We start from the raw sequence: 17,608 nt of genomic DNA, 5'->3' as shown, positions 1-17,608 counted from the left end.
GGATGATGCCTGTAGCTGCAGGGGGTCACCAACACTTAAAGCGGAAGTTCCATTTTTGGGTGGAACTCTGCTTTAACTTTTATTTTATTTTTTAAGGGGATGTTTAATTATTCTGCGATGCTATTTGTAATATGCAGCATGGAAGGGGTTAATGTATTGTTGAGGCATTAGTGACCAATGGCAATTAACCCCTGACACCGATGCCACACAGAGGGATTTAATTAATTGGCACTGGACACTAATGCATCAGTAACCAAAGGCAATACATTAACCCCATCCATGCTGCATATTACAAATAGCATTGTCGACTCCCCCCAAACAGTTAAAGTGGTTGTAAAGGCTGAAGGTCTTTCACCTTCATGCATTCTATGGACACCAATAGGCTGCATTGATGGACACTGGTGAGGCTGCGTTTGATGATGATTTTGCACACAAACAAAAAACCATCACAAACACATACTGACATCACACATAAAAAAACCATGACACCCAAACAATAGAAATTACTTTCTTGAGACAGGGGTACTTAGTACATTTTTTTTTAGCTCTGCAGGGGTACTTCACTGTAAAATGTTGAGACACAGATATAGATCATGGTGAAATAATGTATAAATTGTGTAACATTTCAAAGCCAAACTGGCCAACCTGATCTTAAAATAGTTTTCTCTGATCTATATCCCTCCCTATTCAAGTTTTCCTCGTCTATCATGACACAACACATTTTTTGCTTTGGCCATAATGACTTCTATAAACCATATTTCTGTGTCACAATGACATTGCAGATTGGACATCGATCTTATATATATATAAAAAAAAAAAGGTTTCTCCCTGGCTGAGTATGAATGTGGTCTGGTAACAATCAGCAGCAAAGGTCACTTGGATCATTGACAGATCGGTGTCAGCGCTGTCTCCATCCTCCCTCAGTATGAACATTTCATGACTCTCAGCAGTCTCATATCCAGATTACACAAAGACCGGGTAGGAGCTGAATAAGGCAAACGTTCATAGAGGTCAGACAGGAACTGAGTTGGCCTTTTTTGCACAGTTCAATGAGTTTGCAGACTCCTCTAAGAGCGGAAAAGGAGTTTATCCATTTTTAATGAAAGGATAAGTCCACTTAAAAAAAAAATTATAAATGCACAGCTTCCAGGTTTTATTGTGAAAGCCTAACTGAACGAGCTGAAGTTAAAAGTTGATTGGCTAACATGCACAGCTGCACCAGATTCTGGGTGCACCAGTTTTAGTAAATCTACCCCACAGAGTAGAGCTGCAGGATTCTGGCTAAAATGAGAATCACGATTTTTTTGCTTAGAGGATAGATCACGATTCTCGCGGCGTAACATCTTTCACATTAAAACAAAAAAAAAATTGCGCTAACTTTACTGTTTCTTTTTATTTATTGAAGTGTATTTTTTCCCAAAAAATTGCATTTGAAAGACCGCTGGGCAAATACAGTGTGACATAAAATATTGCAGCAATTGCCATTTTATTCCCTAGGGTCTCTGCTAAAAAAAAAAACAAAAACAATTATTATTATATATATATATATATATAAATATTATATCTATATATCTAATGTTTGGGAGTTCCAAGTAATTTTTTTTAGCAAAAAATATTGATTTTAACTTAAGAAAGAAGTGTCAGAAAAAGATTTAGACTTTAAGTGGTTAAACTTCCTGCATTTACACTTGTTTAAATGTTATTTGTTTACACAGAGAAGTTTATCCCTTTGATCTAAGAAGGAAGTTAGTTACAATGTTCAAGTTCTGCCCAAATGCTTTCCTTTGACAGCTGAGTGAGCAGATAATCTCTCCACTTGTTTATATGAAAGAATCGGCAAACTCAGCAGGAGAGGCGAATTCGAGATCACGATTTTTTAACGAATAATTGTGCAGCTCTACCACAGAGCCTTGTGTCTAAAGGATGTGGTTGTGTGGGTGGAGCCGTGCACAATTGCAGTGTTTTAAAATAGTGACAGCCAGGACAGGGAACATCTCCCCATACTTCTGCCACAGGTGGGGTGGGGGGAGCGGGCGGGTGGGTGCAGCACTGGGAACATTTTACATGTTTCCAAAGGGTGAACTTATCTTTTTAAGTAGGGATATGCAATTAGCGGACCTCCAGCTGTTGCAGAACTAAAAGTCCCATGAGGCATAGCAAGACTCCGACAGGGACAAGCATGACGAGACTTGTAGTTTTGCAACAGCTGGAGGTCCACTAATTCCATATCCCTGCTTTAAAGCATTTGTAACAAAAAAAACAAAACAAAAAAAAAAAGATCTTATTCCTTCCAGCATGTTAAATAGCACAATCCTTGTGCTGTGTAATTTGTCCCATTGTATGATGTAAAATACCTGGCTGATCCTGCTGTTCCTTTTCCCCCCTATGTGAACTGACCGCGGTAATCATGGCTGCTGATCCCTGAAATTGTGGTCAGTTTACATGCCTCCGTCATCCAGCTGTGTTCAGAGCCTCTCCCCCTCCCTCCCTGTCAGTTCCTAGTCTGATGAGCCATCTCCTCCTCTCCCTTCCGGCTGCTATTCCATGTGTCTGGAAAGTTAGTTATGACAATTACTGGCAGACTCTCTGTAATAACAAGATATACTGTGCAGTGTTTTTTTTTTTTTTAAATCATGCCGCTAAATACCTTCTTTCACATCACTGGTGTACAGTCAAGTGACCTGCCAGCTGACAGAAACAAAACGAGTAGTCCAAGTATGCCCTTTTTTTTTAATACAGATATAGAACAGATCTGTCAGCCCCCCCCCCCCCCCCCCAGCACGGTTGAAGCTTTTTACCATTGACTGTCTCAATACCTCTGCTGGAAGTTTATTCCAAGCATCAACTACCCTTTCAGTAAAATATTACTTTCAAGGGTTAGTTTTGAACTTTCCTCCAGTTAGTTTGAGGTCATGTCCCCGTGTTCTTGATTTTGGTCTCATATTAAAAAACTGCCCCCCCTGAACCTTAGTCACCCCCTTGATATATTTAAAGGTTTCAATCATGTCTCCCCTTTCCCTTCTTTCCTCCAGACTGTACATATTACGTTCCTGAAGTCTCTCAATGGGTTTTATTCCCCTGACCTTCCACTGTATTGTTACCCATCTCTGGACTCCTACAGCGAGGGAAAAAAGTATTTGATCCCCGGCTGATTTTGTACGTTCACCACTGACAAAGAAACGATCAGTCTATAATTTTAATGGTAGGTTTCTTTTAACGGTGAGACAGAACAAAAAGGCGTCCAGAAAAACATTTCAAAAAAGTTATAAATTGATTTGCATTTTAATGAGTGAAATAAGTATTTTATTCCTATCAAGTCAGCAAGATTTATGGCTTCCAAGTGTCTTCTATACAGGTAACAAGCTGATACTAGGAGCACTCTCTCAGTCCCTGCTCACATCGACATGTGAAATCGCAGCCTATTTCCGGCAACAGCACTGTCCCAATTGGTGCGCCGCTGACTTTGCAGCACTGCACCAATTTCCAAAAGTAGTTCCTGCAGTACTTTTGGCGACTTCAGGGGTACTTTCAATAGACATCTGTACATAAACCCCCACAGATGTCTTTCAAATCGCCCCCGTACTCGCACAATTTCAAACCCGCGTTCATTGTGAACGAGGGATTATAGGGAGTGCCCCTAATCTCAGCTTGTTAACTATGTACAATACACCGCTCCACAGAAGCAATCAGATTCCAATCCCTCCACCATGGACAAGACCAAAGAGCTGTCCAAGGATGTCAGGGACAAGATTGTAGATCTATACAAGACCGAAATACGCTACAAGACCATCGCCAAGCAGCTTGGTGAGAGAGGACGACAACAGTTGGTGCGATTATTCACAAATAGAAGAAAGACAAAATCTCCCTCGGTCTGGGACTCCATGCAAGATCTCACCTCATGGAGTTTCAATGATCATGAGAACGATGAGGAATCAGCCCAGAACTACACGGAAGAAATCTTGTCAAACTCAAGGCAGCTGGGACCATCGTGACCAAGAAAACAATTGATAACACACTACTCTGAAGGACTGAAATCCTGCAGCGCCTGTAAGATCCTCCTGCTCAAGAAATCACATGTACAGGCCCATCTGAAGTTTGCTAATGAACATTGAATGATTCAGAGGAGAACTGGGTGAAAGCGTCGTGGTCAGTTAAGACCAAAATCAAGCTCTTTGGCATCAACTCGCAGTGTTTGGAGGAGGAATGCTGCCTATGACCCCAAAAACACCATCCCTACCGTCAAACATGGAGGTGGAAATATTATGCTTTGGGGGTGTTTTTCTGCTAAGGGGACAGGACAACTTCACTGCATCAAAGGGACGATGGATGGGGCCCATGTACTGTCAAGTCTTGGATGGGAACCTCCTTCCCTCAACCAAAGGATTGAAAATGGGTTGTGGATGGGTATTCCAGCATGACAATGACCCAAAACACATGGCCAAGGCAACAAAGGAGTGGCGCAAAGAAGAAGCACATTAAAGGTCCTGGAGTGGACCAGCCAGTTTACAGACCTTAATCACATAGAAAATATGCGGACGGAGCTGAAGGTTCAAGTTACCAAACATCAGCCTCAAAACCTTAATGACTTGGAGAGGATCTGCAAAGAGGAGTGGGACAGTCCCTTCGGAGATGTATGCAAACCTGGTGGCCAAGTAAAAGAAACATCTGACCTCTGTGACTGGCAACAAGGGTTTTGCCACCAAATACTAAGGAATGTTTTGCGAAGGCGTCAAATACTAATTTCACTCATTAAAATGCAAATCAATACATTTTTTTTTAAATGCCTTTTTTTGTTTGTTATTCTGTCTGTCGCTGTTAAAATAAACTGACCATTAAAATTAGACTGATCATTTGTCGGTGGGCAAACGTACAAAATCACTGTAAGTTGCTTGCTCAACACAGATCCCATTCGGAGGATGCCTTCCATAATCTTAATGAATGCAAAATGTTCTCTGGGGACAAGAGGCGATGAAGTCTTGATCTCTACCTCGTCCAACCAGAGAACGCTTTGCTTTTGCTAAACTGATTTCTCAACCAAATAAAGCAGAGATATGGATGGAATTGGGGGGGGGGGGGGCAGAGTTTGCTTTGATTATTAATCACTTAATCTCCGAGTCTCTTTTTTACAGTTAACAAGTTAAAATCTTTTTTTGCTAGAAAATTACAGATATAGAGATTATATATATATATATATATATATATATATATATATATAGATCTATATATCTATATCTCTAGATATATAGATCTATATATATATATATATATCTCTCTATATCTCTAGATATATATATATATATATATATATATATATATATATATATATATATATATATATATATATATATATATATATATATATATATATATATAGAGAGAGATATATATATATATATCTATATATAATGTTTGGGGGTTCTAACACCCTAGAGAATAAAATGGCGGTTGTTGCAATACTTTGTCACACCGTATTTGCACAGCGGTCTTACAAGCGCACTCTTTTTGGAAAAAATACATATTTTTTTACTTAAAAAAAAATGAAACTGTAAAGTTAGCCGAATTTTTTTTTTTTTTTATACTGTGAAAGATAATGTTACACCGAGTAAATTGATACCCAACATGTCACGCTTCAAAATTGCGCCCGCTCGTGGAATGGGGACAAACTTTTACCCTTAAAAATCTCCATAGGTGAGGTTTAAGAATTTCTACAGGTTACCAGTTTTGAGTTAAAGAGGAGGTCTAGGGCTAGAATTATTCTTCTCGTGCTAACGATCGCGGCGATACCTCACATGTGTGGTTTGAACACCATTTTCATATGACAGTTTAAAAAAATAAAAAATTTTGGGTCACTTTTATTCCAATTACAAGGGATGTAAACATCCCTTGTAATAGAAAAAAAAAAACCATGACAGGACCTCTTAAATATGAGATGTGGGGTCAAAAAGACCTCAGATCTCACATTTACACTAAAATGCAATAATAAAAAAAAAAAAAAAAAAAAAAGTCTCCTTTAAGAGCTATGGGCGGAAGGGACGTTTGAGGTCCCTTCCATGCCATGAAGCAAAGCAGGTGCCATCTTCACCTGAGTCAGCAGCTAGGCATCCACGGGAGAGGAAGTGATAGTATCCGGCGGGTCCGGTAAGCGGCAGAGACGACCGGAGCGCAAAAGGATGGGGACACCTCTCCTGCCACTGATAAAAGTGATCTCACAGTGAATCCGCCGCGGAGACCACTTTTAGACTAGACTAAAGAGAAACGCACGCCATTCACAAAAAAAAAACAAAAAAAAAAAAAAACGGGGTTATGGCAGCTAGCTGCTGCCATAACCCCGGTATTTAGCGTCAGTACCGACATACAGGTATGGCAATTTGCGTGAAGTGGTTAAAAATGAGGTAAATGGTGTTTGTTGGTGGTGCTCACATGCAGTGAAGATCTACTTAAAATGATAAATCCCATTTTCCACGATCACACACAGGTAACTCTTACCAACCACACAAAGGCTTTGAGCAAAGCAGGCTACATATACAACTCATTGGCAATTTTACAAATGGTAATTTGCAATTCAATGGATTTTTTTTATCCACACAAACATTCACAATGCTATACAGATTTTATGCACCCTTTTACAGTTTTCAGGTAGATCCGTGTTTTTCTACTAGCAATTAAAAAGGACTGGAGTTTGAGTGACTTTATTCTTTTCACCAACATAATAAATGAAGATCTTATTCCAAAAGCAGATTCCAATAATGTCAATTTGTTCATTTTTAAACACCCTGGCTGTGTAAAAAACAAAGAGCCCAAAGGTGCAAAATACATACAAAGCTTGCGATGACTGCAAGCTTATACATAAAAATAGGCAGCTCTTCACTGGAGGCGGCCATATTGGAATATTTGCTAACAGGGCAAGGAAAAACCTAATAATAATAATACGGCGTGCATCACAAACTGGTAACAACTGTGATGATTTTGATAGGATTGTCCATGGAGATACTGGAACACAGGAAAGGGTAGAGTGCATATTTAAAACAATAAATCTAAGCTAGAAAGTTGACATGATCTGGAAGATATTTGGACATCTGTCAGAGCTCTCCTCGATGAGGTGACAAGCAAAGACTTCATAATCAGCATTCCTGGAAAAAAATGCTGCTCCAAAACAGATCCAGATGTTTCAGAAACCCTGCTGTCACACCGAACGCCCATGAGAATCCTCCTGTGAGTGGTCACCGAGCTTCACCGACTCCTGGAGGCTTCACTGCATGTCAGGTTGGTTCAAGGCGGCCTCGACGATCTTCTACTGGAGTCTATTTAGCCGAACTGGCCTCACAGCCGGAAGATCATTCATGGGTGGCGTCAACAGCAGGGTTTAACCTCAGCAACCTTTTTGCGTGATGTCACCACCTGAAGCTTTTGTGACTTCCATAGTGGTAAATACCTGGTACAAGGAAAAAAAATAAAATAAAAAAAGTTAAGCCTAACCGTTTAATTTCATGTCAGTTTTAATAACTGCACAAGTTAATCAACATCGCACAAGCATTACTCCAAATCAGGCAGCACAGTGGCCTGGAGGTTAGCACTTTCTTGCAACACTGACAACAAATCCAGACCAGAACATTATCTGCATGGAGTGTGCATGTTCTTCATGTGCTGTAGTGGTTTACTCCGGGTACATTGGTTTCCTCCCACAAAAAAAAAAAACAAAACATGCTAGTAGGTTAACTGGCTCCTGCTTGAACTGGCCCTAGTATATTGCATGTACGTATGGTATGCATGTGATGTAGGGACCTTAGGCTGCTCCATTGTATGGGCTGTATGAGAAAGCTGAAGAGTGAATAGACCACAAGTTCACTAATCAGCACGGTCATAGTCCATTGAGAACTACAAGCCCATCTGAGGTGGAAGACAGGACCTGTATTTCATAGATCCCTGTGAATGAAAGACAACAGTGTAGGTAGCGTTGTGGATTTGTAACATGTTGTTACACCCTAAATATGGGTGTAACATGTTACAAAAGGTGAACTTTTCCTTTAATCATAGAGGTCTCTGATTACAGAAGTATAGCCAAAGCCATTTCGGCTATACCTCTCCAAAAAGAATCACAGTTCATTCTGCACTCCTGTGACCCATAAAGCCCGCTGTCGACTGAAGTCACTCAGCTGGTCCAGGATCTGGGATTGTTCTGGATTTTACAGTCAGGATCTACCCAGAACCCTCTCAGCGAGCCCCAGGGAGACTGAGCCAGCCACTCCCGCCTCCTTCATAGCCCAGCAATTCAGTAAGCACTGGAGGGGAAGAACAGAGAAGCGGTCACCGGTTACTGAAGACCAAGAACTGAGCGATCAGTGGTCTTTGAGCACTCAGTTTTCAGGTCAAGCTGCGGCAAGAGATGCAGAATCGTATCAATGTTATGTATGTATTATTTTTTCAATTTATTTATCCCATACTTTTTAATTCCAGCCTTGTGGGTGAAATGAGTCCGTGGAAAAGTTTTAGGTGGGGACTCTTGTCCTGTGGGGAATAAAGTTACCAGCCTTTGGCCTTTTCTTCGGAGCGCAGTTAAATCTTTTTCTTTGGATTTATACACAAGCAAGCTGTCTTTAACAAGTTCTAACAGTTAAGTCGATGACATTCACATGCAAAGCTGAGCCAATCTTTTTTAGTGCCAGGCAGGCAAGGGAAATCTTTTGCCTAGTTGGGTAATAAATGTGCCTTTGTTGCCTTTTTACAAGTTACAGGTGGTTATGCTTCAGCCGTGGAAAAGCATCATATACTGCCATTGCAGAAAATTGCGCTGCATCTGCTAATGATTTTATCTGACAATTTGCAGCATATGTTTTCACAAAGTAGCTTGGCATGTCTCGATGTGGAGAAGAAAAAAAAACAAAAAAAAAAAAAAAAACACCACTGTAAACCAACACACGATAAACCTTAGCAAGTCAGTTTTTACATCGATGTGAAACTGATAACACAACAGACTGGGGCCACTCACCTCTGCACACGTTGGATGGATGCCGATAGTCTCGTCCAGCTTCTCTTTAGTGAGTCCGCATTTCATGGCGGCGGCATATCCCTGAGTGATCTCGCCAGCGTTTGGACCCAAGACATGGAATCCAACAACACGCTCCTAAGGAAGAAGAATTAAATGTTAGTCTTTGGCCAAATCCTGCTACTTCTAGGGGGGTCCTTGGCATCACATATAAAAAAAAAAAAAATAAGTACATATTAGACCACAAAAAACTGTCCCAAAAAGTTTTGCTTCCTGGTAAAAAAATAAAATATAATATATAAAAGTTATTTATGAATAACTTTCTCACTGTGACAACTTAAAAAGGGGTTGGTTGTAAACCCTCATGATTTTTCACCTTAATACATTCTATGCATTAAGGTGAAAAACCTTTTGTGCTTTCAGGACATTTCTTGAATACATGCATATTCCCCCATGCTTTGTCTCTTTAAAGCCCAACTTTGGGCTCCTCCCAATAGATTCAGTACATTTACGAGTATTGTTACACTAGGACAGGATGCATGTTACTGACAGGATTACCAGGTGGAAAAAAAATAAAATAAAAATGCAAAGGACTACTAAAATGCAGCTACCACATACACTGAACAGCCAGAACTTTACGACCACTGACATGTTAAGTGAATAACATTGGTTATCTTGTTACAATGGCATTTTTGGTGGGATAGATTAGGCAGCAAGTCAAAATGTTGTCCTTGAAGTTGGTGTTGAAAGCAGAAAAATGGACATTGCTGTTTGTGGTGTAAGAGGCTGTGTAGCCACAGTCCGGTCAGGGTGCCCCAAACTGACCCATGTGCACAGCCTAAAGTGCTTACAATGTGCACGTGAACTGGACCACGGAGAAACGGAAGAAGGTGGCCTGGTCTAATGAAGCATGTTATCATTACATCATATGGATGGCCGGGTTGGTGTCATTTACCTGAAGAAGAGATGGCAACAGGATGCAGTAGGGGAAGAAGGCAAGCCGGTGGAGGCAGTGTGAAGCTTTGGACAATGTTCTGCTGGGAAACCTTGGGTCCTGCCTTTCACGTGGATGATACTTGACACATACCACCTACCTAAACATTATTGCCAACTAAGTACACCCCTTCATTGAAAAACAGTATTCCCTGATGGCAGAGGCCTCTTTCAGCAGGATAATGTACCCTGCAAAAATGGCTCAAGAATGGTTTGCGGAACACGAGTTCAAAAGGCTGACTTCCAAATTCTGAGGATCTCAATCCAATCGAGCATCTGTGGGATGTGCTGGAAAACTCACAATTAACAGGAGTTAAAGATTCTGCTAATGACGGCTCAGTGCCAGATACCACAGCATACCTTCAGAGGTCAAGTGGAGTCCATGACTCAGGACTGTTTTGTCAGCAAAATGGAGACCTATTCAAGATTAAGCGGGTGGTCATAAAGTTATGGCTGATCGGTGTAGATTACATCTTTGGTCCTGGGTTAAATAGATTTTATTTTCTTAAAATACCAGATGGCAAGATTATTTATCAACCAAGTTGTTACTTACATAGTCCTCTTTATTGCAGATGATCTTTGCATAGCACTGATTATTATCCCGTCCTGGGACCGTCCATTCCAGAGGCCAGAACAAAGTGTGGTAGACCTAAGAAGATAAATGGATGTTACTGGGAGGGAAAAATAAAAATAAAAAAGGCTTTCCAAAAAATGACACCAAATGCATCTTTGGCTTAATATAGAAAATATATATATATATATATATATATATATATATATATATATATATATATATATATATATATATATATATATATATATATATATAAAAAAAAAAAAAAAAAACGACAAACTGGTCTAACCGCTAAATAATATCTATAGAGTAAAGCATTTAAAAAGGTGTTGCCCAAACAAAATTGCTATAAAATTGATACAACAATGCTTTGTGCTATTAAACGACTCCAATCAACACATGCTTTTGGATGTTTGAAGTAATTATATCATGCAAAAGCTCTCATGATGTTTAAAAAGGTAATTATCCAATATAAAAAGGTTCTCATGAATAAAACCTTTGCAGTTCAAGCGATCAAACTGGAGTCTCAAAGAAGAGTGTGGGAGGTTTATGGAGGACCAACATAAAATAGAGCTGAAACTTTTCAATACTGGAGAAAATGTGGTTCATGGCCCAATCACATGACCACAAGCCTGGGTACTGTCACATGATATCTGCTGAAAAGAAAAGATCAACCAGGCTTTTCCAATTATCCCCCTTCAGCCGTCATCACGTGACCAAATTTCTCTGGGAGGGAATTAGAAGTCAATATGGGCCAGCTTAGAGATGACAGAAATCAAACATCTGGAGGGCTCTTGGGGTTGCCAAAATTCTCAGTTGTATTCCTAGCCAGACAGTGAGATTTGATCTTCCAGGTGCTTCCGCTGTGACTTCTGTGTTTAGCAATGGGGGAGGGGAGGGGGGGGCAGAGGAGACACGCTCACAATGCACCTTGTCCATTTAGAAAATGTCTTGCATTCCCGTCAGAGAATACAAGGCATTCTGCATTTGGATCAAGGTATATGGTGACTCATCTGCCCCTTCTTTCCACTCTCTCCAATCACAGTACACTTTGTATTCCCTGCAAAGAATACAAGACTGTTTTTAAATGGACGAGGTGAACTTTGAGCGACTCCCTATTATCACTGTATAAAACAAGAAGTCGCACCAGCAGCACCCATAAGATCAAAGCTCACACCATATCCAACATAGAATACAACAATCATTTTAGCATTCCCAACAACCCTGCAGGCATTAGATGCCAATCATTAGAGGTAACTAAGCTAACATCTAGAAATGGTTTTCTAAGTTTTTCATTATGCAACCAGCTCTGGAGGGAGCCCGGAGAAGCCATTCAGCTCTTCCATTACGCTATCCCAGTAAATGAACATACCTTTGTACCCAAGTTTAAATTAAAATCTAGCGTTTTATTGGGAGACGTTTTAAAAAGGCAATTTTAACCGTGTGGCTAAAAACAAACCCAAATCATTAATGAACTTTTTTCCCCAAACGCTCCGAAGAACAACTTCAATTCACACTAAAACCCAATTTAAAAAGTACAGGCTTTGCACTGGGAACTCAGGCTTACCTCCAGATTTTCTTCTCCAAAGACCTCAATGGCTTTCTCTTCTGAATATCCGCAGCAGCCATACTCCATTGGAGTAAACACTGTGGTTGGTACGTTAATGTAATCACACTGTCAGAAAGAAAAATTAAAAATTAGAGTAAATGGCATCGCTTTATACTGCACACTCAATCCACCAAGGTAAAGCATTGCTATATGACCGATAAGACTCATTATGCCCTCTCTGATGGGCAGGGACTAAATGCTCATGGCAGGAAGCCCTTTGACCTCCTGTGACCATAAATAGTGAGGCTAGGAGTTGGAGGAAAGATGTTCATTGCCAACAAGCACTGGGCATGGTTAGCATTTCACTGGGCACAGTATTTTCAGCAACATCCAACAAACATTGTCGACCCCTCTGCCAGAAATCTAGGGAAACACTTGGGAACAGGCAATGTGGATAAGGAAAATAAGTGGCCAATATCATTGAACACGCAATGTACTGTCCTTATGCTATGCATATTGCTATACTGACTTGGAGGAGACTTTAGGCTTCTGCAAAACACTTTAAAGTATTCCAGGCGCCATATTCTACATATTGGTCCAGCTTGGACCAATGCAGCAATGTATACCATATAACAGGCTGGTGCACCTGGAAGTCACAGACGTAGACACTGCTACTTGAGGGATCTCCACTTGCTCCTGAGTCCCACGACAAGTGGCTGCTCTCCTGCATTGTGAACACAGAAGGTTGGCCAATCGGCACGAGAACCATTTAGAAAATAAAGTTAGATAACTGCATGAGGTGGAGAGCATGAGATCCCCCCTCATTAAATCAGGAAACACTTTAAAAAGTTATTTGGAAAATGCAAAGAATTCTCTGAATGGCGTATTTGCCGAGTGACCAAACTCCCGTGTTCAGTAAACCGTGATGCAGCAGACTGGCTGGAGGCCCAGAAGGAATTGAGATCACTGGAGTATTGGTGTCTACTTAACCACTTTAAGACCGAGCCTCTTTTTCAGACTCGGTGTTTACAAGTTAAAAACACTTTTTTTTGCTAGAAAATTACTTAGAACCTCCAAACCTACTTTTTTTTTTTCTAACACACTAGAGAATAAAATGGTGGTCATTGCAATACTTTGTCACACCGTATTTGAGCAGTGTTCTTACAAGCGCACTCTTTTTGGAAAAAATTCACTTTTTTGAATAAAGAAAAAAAAAAAAAAAACAGTAAAATTAGCCCAATTTTTTTTTCTTTTTATATTGTGAAAGATAATGTTAAGCCGTGTAAACTGGTACGCAACATGTCGCTGCAAAACTGCACCCGCTCGAATGGCGTCAAACTTATACCCTTAAAAATCTCCATAGGCGACGTTTAAAAAAAAAATTCTAAATGTTTTGAGTTACAGAGGAGGCCTAGAGCTAGAATTATTGCTCTCGCTCTAACGATCGCGGCGATACCTCACGTGTGGTTTGACCACCGTTTTCATATGCGGGCGCTACTCACGTATGTTTTCGATTCTGTGTGCAAACTTGCCGGGGCGCTTAAAAAAAAAAAAAAAATTTGGGGTCACTTTTATTCTTATTACAAGGAATGTAAACATCCCTTGTAATAGAAAAAAAGCATGACAGGTCCTCTTAAAATATGAGATCTGGGGTCAAAAAGAGCTCAGATCTCATATTTAGACTGAAATTCAATAAAAGAAAAAAAAAAATTGTCATTTGAAAAAAACGACAACAGAAAAATGTGCCTTTAAGACGTATGGGCGGAAGTGACGTTTTGACATCGCTTCTGCCCTGCTATGGAATGGTATGGAGACGAGTGGGGGCCATCTTAGCCTCACTCGTCTCCATACCCAGCCACGGACAGGTCCCAATCACCTCCGCCGCTGCTGATGGCTCCAGTAAGCGGAAGGGCGCGGGGCCCTATCCCGCCGCCAGTAACGGTGATCTCGCAGCGAATCCGCCGGAGAGACCACCATTATCGTTAACTGAACCGCCGCCTGAAGAGATGGATACCTCGGTTGTGGCAGCAGCTGCTGCCATTACCGAGATTTCCCTCTTCAAAGTCAGGACGTATATTGTCGTGCGGCGGTCGGTAAGTGGTTAAGTGATTTTCACTTTCCTGGGGCAATCAGTCACATTATTATATATATCTATCCATCCATCTCTATATCTACATACACACACACACACACACACACACACACACTTACTTTAATTTATAGTATATCATGAATTTAAATGAATATGAATTTATTTTCAGCCATTATCAGCAATTATCAGCAATTTCTCAGCCGAGTAGTTTTTGAAGCACTTTTACGTTGGGAAAAAAAAAAAACACTCAAGAAAAGCGCAGCTCTTTAAAGTGGAGATCCGCCCACCGTTGCAAAAAAAACAAAAAAAAACAAAAAGCTGCTGGCTTTTAATAGGACACTTACCTGTCCTGGAATCTAGCGATGTCAGCACCGCAGCGGACGTTTCCATCAGCTGTTGGGGGCTGCCGCTGCCATTGCTTCACGCTGGGAACCCTACTGCGCATGCGCTAGGCTCAGCTCCACTCTCCTACTGGCCCTGCGTCAGGGGGAGGTGGAGGGAGCCAAGCTGTGACGTCAATAGCCACAGCTCCCGGAATTGGGAACAGGATACCTGTCCCCCCCCCCCCGAAAAGGTGCCAAAATGTGGCACCAGAGGGGGGAGAAGGCGGCAAATGAGCGGAAGTTCCACATTTGGGTGAGACTCCGCTTTCTGTTGCGCTTCCATTGCGGTGTTAAAAATCCTGCTTGCTGCATTTTTGGTGCAAGGTTTTTAACTTCCCATTGAAATGCATTGAAAGTGCGGCAAAAGGGCATCAAAAATGCAAGTGTGCTGCGTTTTAAGTTACATGACCTATAAAACTGCAGCAAAATCATGTGCGTTTCGTGGTGGCCATTTTCTGCACTTTTTTTCCTATCGGCAAAACGTTGATAACTGTATTTGTCAGATAATATATCAGTGCATACCTAAATTACGCACAATGTACCCACACCTGGAATTACTGTTTTAAAAAGGAGAAGGTCCATTCACAAGATATTTTACTAATTGATTGCAGGAAACAAAAGTGCGCTAGTGCATAGAGTCAGATTTTACGTAGTTCCACACATGTGAAGTGGGAATGTTTGCTTTCTCAATCTGAAACTTCCTCTTTCTGCTGATCCCAAGATTCAAATAAATACTAAAGCAGCCTTAAATCTGGGGAGAGAGACACCAAGTAGTCTATAGGCATTTCCAGCTTCAATACTAAACCCAGAGCTAGCAGCCCAGGTCTCACGCTTGGATTTAAAATCTGATTTCTGTGCAGTTTACAGAGTGTCTAAAAAAAACTGAAATTTGTAGTCTGAATCTCCAAGTATAAAATGACAGTGCAGATTTTACCTCTCAGGGATAGCTGTGTGTACTAGTTGGTTCCAATCCCTCCCCTCTCAGAACATTCTGTCTCTTTGGTGTCAGGCCAGAAACTCCCAAGGAGATCACCTTATCTCCCCTTCTCTGCTCAGTGCTGATAATAGATGCTATAGCACTTGCATAATAAGAAGAGAAAATGAAAAGACCTTTTGGTCAGTTTCAGGTCCAGTGTGGATGTGCTTTTGTTCACTTCAGAATTACTTACCTCTCCATACAAGTCTATGGGAAGGCAAAAGGCGGCTGAAGCACATCAAATGCAGGTCCAACTGTACCTCCAATTAATTCTGCATAACCTCAAAAAGCACGCTGCATTTGCCCATCAAAACTTGTCAATACAGACTCCAACCTGCCTTCAGAAGCCCAAAAGAAACAGGATGGATGGGAGGCTAGCCTATGACCCCCACATAGAAAGTGAAGCCAGCCATAGATGGTTTGAATCCATAAAAGATTTGATCAATCTGTGGGCAGACTGGTCGTACCCAAGTTGATCCAGCATGTCAGATTTTTAGGGGCTTGCAATAATTATGGTGTTCTCCCAGCAGGGAGGGAGGGAGGGACCCCCCCCCCCCCCCCCAAAAAAAACACTACAAATAGAGATGCCCCGAAATTTCAGAGGCCAAAATATAAAAATCGTTCGAAAAGAGGAAAAAGGTGCCAATAATGGCACAAAACCACACACACGATTTTGCTGTGGAGTGTTTTTCAAAAGGTCATAAGGTAGATGGAACAAAAGGGGCGTCCAAATGGATTTATTGCATGATCACAACACAAGGGGAATGCAAGGTTTTCAAAGTCACGCAGGACCCCTTCGTCAGGCATATGATGCGAGGACAAAATGTTGCACTCCTTGTGTTGTCATCATACAATAAATAATCCGTTTGGATGCCACTTTTTGTTGATCCGTGGTGTGCTGGCAAATATCTACTTTGTGACTCGAACCAGCTTGTTAACCGCAGCACCCAAACTTTGAGACTTATCCAGGAACGTGTGCGATGGGAATATGAAGTATTATTTCAAAGGTCATGTGACTCAAAAACCACATCAAATGCGTAACAGGTGCATTATTGATGCGTTCTTGCTATGTTTTCAATGCATTTCAAACGAGGAGATGCGTTTTTTTTAACTGACCAAAAATGCAGCAAGATTTTAACACCACAACGGAGAGCAATGGACCAGTGTGAAGAATTGAAATGCATGATATTAATTAAAAAGTAGAATTATATACACACACACACATATCCTTCTATGCCGCCCCCCCCCCCAGCAACACCACCACAAATAAAGCCAAGGAAAGTCACTGCTTGCACTGCATTCGCACCTTTACATTGGAGTCTCCGTACAGTCTCCTGGCAAGATAACGTCCTGCTTGAATTGCCACCGGCGTCAACTCCCACTTTCCCTCCAGGATATCTCCAATGGCATACACGTAAGGCACGTTGGTCTGTTCTTCGTCATTCACTGGAATCTTGCCATTTCTTAGGAAAAGAACCACATGTGTGAAATCATGTTGCAAGACTATTACTCATGACAAATGAAACTGTCACACACATACAATTTAATTTGTGGGTGTCCTACTTCTATCAAGTGTGTATGAGTTACAGATGAGTACCAGAGACCTTATGATTATTTGTTCTGATGTGACCCAACTGTAGAACAAGCTTTTATCCACATACACACATTATGAAAACACCACATATAGAACACAGGGTACTGGATACAAATAGGAGGAACACGGGTCTGCAACTAATTTCTGCTTTAAAAGGTGCATTAAGGCAGTGGTCATCAACCATGTCCTCAGGGGCCACTAACAGGCCAGGTTTTATGCATTATCTTGGGGAGATGCAGACTAGAATACTGCAATCACTGAGCTGCAAATGACATCACCTGTGATGTATTTCAGCTATCTTGCAAACCTGGCCTGTTAGGTTTGATGACCACTGCATTAAGATGAAAGCCTTCGGTAATGCAGCTCCCCCCAGACGACCCCCCCCCCTTGCCAGAGCCCGATTCCATCCAGTGATCTGCACGAGCGCAGCAGCTCCAGCCACTGTCTCTCTCCTAATCGGAGGG

General features: G+C 41.2%; 1 protein-coding gene across 1 annotated transcript in view; it reads right to left on the bottom strand.

Moving 5' to 3' along the window:
- Positions 1-6,673: 6,673 nt before the first annotated feature.
- Positions 6,674-17,608, bottom strand: part of TXNRD3 (thioredoxin reductase 3) — a 53,395-nt gene continuing 42,460 nt past the window's right edge. The window contains exons 12-16 of the mRNA XM_073591933.1: positions 16,857-17,013; positions 12,118-12,225; positions 10,530-10,625; positions 8,987-9,121; positions 6,674-7,432 (exon numbers count right to left, since the gene is read on the bottom strand). Coding sequence (XP_073448034.1) covers positions 7,370-7,432; positions 8,987-9,121; positions 10,530-10,625; positions 12,118-12,225; positions 16,857-17,013 — 559 coding nt within the window. The 3' untranslated portion in view covers positions 6,674-7,369. The remainder of the gene's footprint in view (positions 7,433-8,986; positions 9,122-10,529; positions 10,626-12,117; positions 12,226-16,856; positions 17,014-17,608) is intronic.

The sequence above is a fragment of the Aquarana catesbeiana genome, linkage group LG07 (assembly GCF_042186555.1).
Source record: "Aquarana catesbeiana isolate 2022-GZ linkage group LG07, ASM4218655v1, whole genome shotgun sequence".
NCBI lineage: Eukaryota > Metazoa > Chordata > Amphibia > Anura > Ranidae > Aquarana > Aquarana catesbeiana.
Note: the sequence above shows the minus strand (reverse complement) of the source record. Positions and strands in the feature narration are given on the sequence as shown.